The 7,480-nt window shown below is 31.2% G+C and overlaps 1 protein-coding gene across 1 annotated transcript; it reads right to left on the bottom strand.

Moving 5' to 3' along the window:
* Positions 1-2,384: 2,384 nt before the first annotated feature.
* LOC134246605 (uncharacterized) lies at positions 2,385-3,508 on the bottom strand. Its single transcript, XM_062728985.1, has 3 exons — positions 3,082-3,508; positions 2,911-2,980; positions 2,385-2,812 (listed from the first exon to the last, which is right to left on the bottom strand). Exons 1-3 carry the CDS (start codon positions 3,248-3,250, stop codon positions 2,665-2,667), a joined length of 387 nt encoding a protein of 128 aa, XP_062584969.1. The 5' UTR covers positions 3,251-3,508; the 3' UTR covers positions 2,385-2,664.
* Between the last annotated feature and the right edge of the window lie 3,972 nt (positions 3,509-7,480).

Raw genomic sequence — 7,480 nt, 5'->3', positions numbered from 1 at the left:
TACCTTGTTTTGAACTTAAAATTATCATTTAAAAGTGCAAAATTTAGAAATTTTCTCAACAAATGGTTGTAGAGAGAACATTAATGCACAGTTTGCGTATTTTTTTGGATTTTTTAAGGCTCTGCTGAATTCTGTAGCTGCGCAGTTCTAAGGAGGATATCAAAAGCATTTTTCTGCAAAAGTATATATTATATATGCACAACATGCAATCAGTTATGCATATTTATTGTATCTTTATCATAAAGACTTAAAATTTGATCAAAATATAATGTACTTTAGCCATTTGATGAAATGTTTACATTTTGTTCTCACTGCACTAAAGGTGGCCGTACATCCCCCTTAATCTATGCGAAAAACTTTAATTCTTGATATCTTCGTGATGAATTTGGAACTTAATCAATATTCGTTATAATTAGAAAGGCCTATGTACTACATACACATACAACTCTTTTGCTAAAGAATTACTTAATTGTTACGCAGATATGTTAAGGCAGCACACAGATCGTTTTGTAAATAGCTTCTTTCATCAAACAATGCTTTTCATGTTGCAAAGTTTTTACATCCCCTCCCTCCTCTTCCCAGAGATGATGTATTAGAAAATTTCTGGGCATGATATGTCCCGTGCTAAGGAATTCATTGTCATAAAAAAAAATGTCTGATGAGGGATAAAAAAAGTTCCACGGTAATAAAAACTGATGTTTAGATGTTACGCAGCACGGTTAAGGCCTACTATGAGAAATCGAAGGAAAATAGATGTGCAAAAAAGGGGGATTTTTATAAAACTTAATTTATTTTAATTAAGCTGTTTTATCATCACAGAATTAAAATACTTATGGAAATAGCATAGTATAACCCACTCTGTACTGTATGAAATTTGGTCCCATCGATGGACAGTCACGTGATGTATGCATAGTTCGTGTACTGAATGTACGTAGGTCATGAACAAATTTCAATATCGCAAGGGCATACCCTAGTTGAAATTAAAATTTCAAGCTATTAATTATTTCTCCATACTTTGTAGTTTCTGAAAAATACTGCTGCTTTGAATACAATTCGCGTTTTAATAGTTAAATTTTCAGGTAAATGAGCCAATGTCGAAATATGTTTGACTTTTACCAAATATTTTGTGTACTTACAAAATCACACCCTCGATTTAAAGAAAGCAGCAGCATTTTTCAAGTTAAGATATATATCCTTTATCTTTATTCAAAAAATGGTTAAGATCTATTAGGGTATGCCATTGCCAAAGTACGATTTTATGAGACATCTCGTTGTAAAATATACGAAGCCTGTACATAAAAACACGACATAGTTAACAAAATACATTCTTTAGATAGTTAATGAAAAATCGCTCTAAACAAAGGAAATACATTGGTATTCATCGACTATTTAACACCTGTATTTAATATTCCGTTTAATAATAAAACGCATTTTTCATTGTTAAAAAATTCCTCAATCTGTCTATCACAGCACATGAAATACGTCATTCTTACCAAAATGACGTCATTTTATAAGTTCATCGCAATCAGTGCTTTGTTTATAACCAGCTACATTGGATTTAACTAGCAAGTGTTTTTTAATGGATTGAAAAGTTTTATTGTTGTTCATAATGCTAATACATTTAAAAGTTGCTAATTATTTCATTTTCAGGTATCATGAGAAATACATAAATTAAAGTGATAGTTTTGTGTGACGTCACAGTTACTTTACCCGTATAAATATAGGCCTTTTTTTTCAAGCCTTAACAGTGCTGCGTATTCTGACTTTAGCATTACAGTAAACTAAGGTTCTCAAAATCTTCAAAAATATTCTCAAAACACTTAATTTTTATGTTGAGTTACGCATTTTTTTTCATACATTTTAGAAATGTTTAGAAATATGCGTAAATAAATGTATCGAACTAAATTTGGTAACTTTTAATTATCCTTGCATATACATGTAGCTAGACTACAACAGCATTTGTTATGGAAACAGCAAAAGTACGATATATGTACATATGTTTATATCAGCATTATTCTTTCTTAGATGAATCTATTGAAGAAAACATATGTTCAATTCTGTGTGAACTTCATTGGGGTGTCAGATGTCATAGTGCGACCGATTTGCTAGGCTAGGTGATATATTGTTTATATATATTTCTGTCTGTTTTCGGACTACCAAGGTTAACGCGATGAAAAGGATAAAATAACTGACACATATAGATATTTTTATTCAACAGATGTTTACTAAGATCTTCCTTTGGTGGGAAGAATGTTTTGAATACTATTATTACAGTCTAAAATCGGAAATTCCTTTGAAGTTATGTTAACTAAAACAGGGGATATCACTAATTTTGACTTCAAATACATTAAAAACTCATAAAATAATAAGATTATTTCGTAGGGATCATTGTTTTTTTCAATATAAAATTCTGAAACTGGACTGCTGATCATCATTGTAAATATTCAAATGTTGAAACAAGACGAATCTTTCGGGCTTCACAGGATTTGATCACGTGACCAACTAAACGTTCATTCTCAGACACTTTTTACATTGTTGTTTATTTCTTAAGTAAACATAAAATTAACTCACTTGTGTTCCAAGACTGACATCTTTTCGAGTTAAAAATGAATAAGAACAGGAGAATAACGACTAGAAAGATCGATGATGATACTACTTCAGCAATTATAGATGCGGTCTCTTAATCCCTGGCTGCAAATTAAAAGTACTGTTTGGTGACACCGAAGTAAGATTAGAGCTGTCTGTGGACAGGATATATGCTGAGGAGTCAGTCATGAGATTAAACGTTGTGGAATTTGGTATTGCACGGCTCCTTAAATAATAAAAGATTCATCCAATAATATAAAAATTTGATTCAATCCGTCGTCTAATCTTATGAGAAGATGCATGAGAGTGCACAGATTTACTTACGTTTCATTTAAACAGTTTTCATTTGCCAAATAGCAGCGTTTTTGTGGATTGATTTCCAAGCAGGCTGAATCTGAAACAATAAATACATGCCTATTTTTGATTGTTTTTATTCACAGGCCCTCGTCACACATGTTAAATGTACTATTGCATCCGAAAAAGATTTCGTCTTACATTTGAAAACTTCATTGGTAATGTAAGGTTCCCTCGGACAACCATAAAGGAAAGTGGAGCAGTCGATGGCGTCTAGGTGTCCTGAAGATACAGCATAAGGGCAGATATCTAAAGAGATAGGGAAAATATTCAAAGTTCGTTCTAAAGGTCGATTCACATCTTGAGTCATTCAGTTTTAAATGAGAATATTTTAACTAAGATGTTGCTACATAGGCAATTTACCCACATATGATCCACATATGCATTGCCTTTCATATGAAGATCATGTGTGGAACATATGAGAATCATATGTTTATACAATCATATGAGAATCATATGTGGCCAATCATATGAGAATCATATGATCATGCATATGTTAATCATATGAAGTAATATACATATGATTCTCATATGAAATGTCCTTCATATGAGAATCATATGTATATTTTGGTAGTAGTCCTATGAGAACCATATGAAACTGATCATATGAGAATCATATGAAACCATATTAACTAATTTGCCCTTGTTATATACTCAGGTAAAAATCATTTGAATATTTTGACAGTGATCATATGAGAATCACATGAAACAGTATTAACTTATTTGTCCTTGGTATACTCAAGTTAAATTGCAATTTCAATGATATATCTAAATAGTAATTTAAATGTACATTAATTTCAAAAGAATTTGTTAGCAATAACTCTGTTTTAACACCCCCCCTTTTCCCTTATAAAAAAACTTTCACAGTTTTCTTTTTTCTGTTATAATGCATATCCCAGTCAAAATTGATAAAGAATAAATCAATTTGCTTTTTATTTCAAATATTTTGCGTTTGGGTTTATTACTTGAGTAAAATAAAAAAAAAATCCGTATTTTTCCTGGATCGGTTTGAACTTCTATCGGATGAAAAGTGTACGTCATGTTTGACGTCACTGCTGCAGCAGAAGTGCTGGGTGTTGGAAAAAGTAAGTAATTTCTAAACAATTTCTTAAAGACCTTTAATTCATATTGTTGAAATATCATTTCATTACGGTTACAGGTTCGTATGAACTCATCTCTGTAATACTCTAATCCGAGATTTCTCTGACTCTATCCCCCGCTTTTATATCGATATTGAATCTCGGATAATAATATTCTCAACACTTGTAATTGTTAGATTAATACATTTCGTAAACCTACATAACGTTAGTGATGATCTGTAAGTAATTTTGGATAAATTTGTTTCTGAGTTGATGTAAACATTATAATTCACATGTTAGGCTAAAGGCATTCCTTTGTTTTTCTTTTTGACTTTTGTTACGTACTCAGCTGGTATACTGATTTGAAAGTGAAAGTAGAAACCCTGTATAGCAGTTTGGCGTTTTTATGTCAATCATTATCAAGTCGATTCTTCCATCAACTTAATGACAAATGTTTATTTCTATGGCCTATAGATGCATTCAACAACTTAAGTTCAGTGTCACCGTGCTGCTTTTTTATTAAGTCCAAGAAGCCCAAAGCTGATAAGACTGGCAATTGATCCAAAAGCTGATTGTGACAGACGATTGCATCATCACAATATTTAAGGTAAAAAAAACTTGCAATAAAAAATCAAAGTGTACATCTGTAATGACTCCTTTATGAAAAAATATTTCTTGATGATTTCTTTTTGTTACATTTTTTAATTCCTTTATAATTCTGCATTGTTTGCATGGCGTCATCAAAATTAAATTCAACTCAATAATAAAGAAGTTGTATTCTACATTATGAAACAATTTTAATCCAATGCACTTTTAAAATATGGTAAGTATGAATAGAATATGCTGGCTTTAAAAGCTATGAAACTATATAGGCCACCCCTGAAAACCGTAGGAAATATCCCCTCATACCGGCCGCTTTTTGATAGCAAAGCTGTTACTGTCATTGGCCAGAGGGGTAATAATGACCGGCCGGAGGTGTGAAAAATAGCCTACCCACGATAGGTCAGAGGTGTGAAAAACTGAATATGGCCTCATAGGGTTTTCTATTGTTTAGCCGTCTTGAAGGGGTAGTCATCGTGCCAGACTACGTAAATGGCCGGTCTAAGCTGTGTACATATGATTAACATCAATTAAACTTAAATTAATAAAATATCAATCAACTAATAAATTTAAATCACAGAATGAATCAACGGATTCTCGCACGCCATATTGCATCATCTTTTTAAATACAGAAGCGGTCTTGAATTTGGGAACTGTTAAAAAATGCCGAGAAAATAAAATAAAACATTTAGCAAAATAGACATTTCATTATTAAAATTACTGTTAACAGAAGTTTTGTTCAGAAATGTTTTAACTATTTAATTTTAACTGAAGTAGATACATTTTTTTAATGACGTAAGCGATACACAGATTCTGTATAGAATTCAGTTAAGGCAAAGGGTCCGGTTTATTTCTTCTTATATGGTTAATGAAGTAACTGTCCATGTTTTTTTCTGTTCTCGTTTTTTTTTAATTTCTTTTCATAAAAATCAACATGTATTAATAACATGATGACAGATAAATACAATAGAAACCAATACAGTGTATTAAATATTTTTTCTAGCATCTGTCACATAGTTCTGCATTTCTTCAATATGTTAGATTCTCGAGAAACCGACCACCCCTCTAGTTCGGCCATATTATTCAGCCCGGCAGCTGGCCGGTTTAGAGAAGTTTTTCTGTATAACATTAGTTTTATTTCGTTGTCGTATTATATCTGTGTCGGTAAATTGGGAATACATTTGGTTGCTGATGATAAATTACTTTAATATAACTTGTAGAATTGATTTTGTAATTTAAGAATTATTTTATTTTTGAAATTTTTGTAGAGACCATTCTGTGCCACAAAGAAATTGTTCAGGAAGGGGAGAACTGGTGGATTTGCATATTTGGTACAGTTCAAAGAGATTTTCACAATGGTCAGATCAGAGGGAGGACAACTGAAAATATTGAAAAGATAAAAAAGGAAAAAGAACCTGGAAAATATATGGAATAATTCTGAAATGTGGAAAATGTACACAACCTTGTCTGAATTTGACCTGTAAAGATTTCCCATTCTTATTGTATGCTAGAATATCAAAAAAACCTGATTTTTCATAAATTTACAATAGAGCTCGAGAATACATGACAAATGTTATTGCTGATATTTCAATTTTGCAGTGGACACTTTCATGTCATATGGTAGATCTATACAAGTACATGACCTAATTATTTTATTCATTTGTACATGTATACATGTTTAACTACTTAATCTTTTTGCTGAAATCTTATAATTTGTACTCATTTTAGAATATGTTAAATTCATGTATCGACAAATGCTACTGACTTGTTTGTATATTTTTTTGTTTAGAATGTACACTGTGAAAAATTAGTTATTTCTCTTGATGAAAATAATTTTACCAAAAAAGTTGTGTAAGCATTATAAAATATTTTAAAATATTTAACCAATGAAGATAGATCATTTTACATGTAATGTAATAAATTTTGATCTAAAGCAGAAATATCTGATTTTTAAATGTGTACAAGAATATGAAAAATATTGAAAGAGAACACACATAACTGTTTCATATGGTTTACATATGATACCCCTTTCATATGAGTCATATATGTAAGTGACTTGAAACACACTTAACTTTTTCATATAATTTACATATGATGCCATTTTCATATGATTCTCATATGTAAATGGCTTGAAACACACTTAAATCATTCATATGCAAATCATATATAGTTATTCTCATATGATTCACATATGTGGATCATATGTGAATCACATTATTTGCTTCATATGAGATTTCACATATAATGTACCTTTCTATGATTCACATATGAGATCAATCATATGAGAATCATATTATACTCATATATGAGAATCATATGCGGCTAAGTTGCTTGTGTAGGCTTAAATAAAAAATACCTTTGTTTCCCCTAACGCGACCGACCCAATTAAATCGCGCCGACTGAAAAGATTTTTTGAATAAATTGATTCAAATATTTTTTTTTATTTAACCTAGTTTTATAAAATACAATTTCATTAAAATCACTTTTTATCAGAACGGCCGACGTCGTTCTTCTGTGATTTTTAAGCATTTGTTGGAAAGAAAATGACTTCCAGATGTTGTTACAGGCCTAGGGCAGTAGCTCTTCATAAAACAATGGCGACGTCTCAATACTATGTTTTTAGCTTTTTGGAATTCTTTGCTTTTGAAACAATTCAATGATAAAATTTACTGTGACTAACTAAGAATGTTTTGGAGGTGTGTTGGCGTCTCCATGTGAGTGAATACATTTTTAAATGGGACGTTAAACAACAAACAAACAAACCTGTCTTTGAATTCAAGGTACGTAATATATGGCAAGGCCCGCCTCATGAGTAGATGAGGAACCACCTAGTGAACACGTCATTTAATTTCATTGCATTT

Source organism: Saccostrea cucullata, unplaced genomic scaffold, assembly GCF_032062105.1.
Source record: "Saccostrea cucullata isolate Sc308-1 unplaced genomic scaffold, CSIRO_AGI_Scuc_v1 ctg21182, whole genome shotgun sequence".
Taxonomy (NCBI): domain Eukaryota; kingdom Metazoa; phylum Mollusca; class Bivalvia; order Ostreida; family Ostreidae; genus Saccostrea; species Saccostrea cuccullata.
Note: the sequence above shows the minus strand (reverse complement) of the source record. Positions and strands in the feature narration are given on the sequence as shown.

Bases quoted from the DNA above. Each gene is read 5' to 3' on its own strand.
- LOC134246605 (XM_062728985.1), bottom strand. From the start codon at position 3,250: ATGACTCAAGATGTGAATCGACCTTTAGAACGAACTTTGAATATTTTC. The intron at 2,981-3,081 runs GTAAGACGAAAT...TTATTGTTTCAG, and splicing joins TACCAATGAAGTTTTCAAAT to ATTCAGCCTGCTTGGAAATC. The intron at 2,813-2,910 runs GTAAGTAAATCT...TTATTATTTAAG, and splicing joins GAAAACTGTTTAAATGAAAC to GAGCCGTGCAATACCAAATT.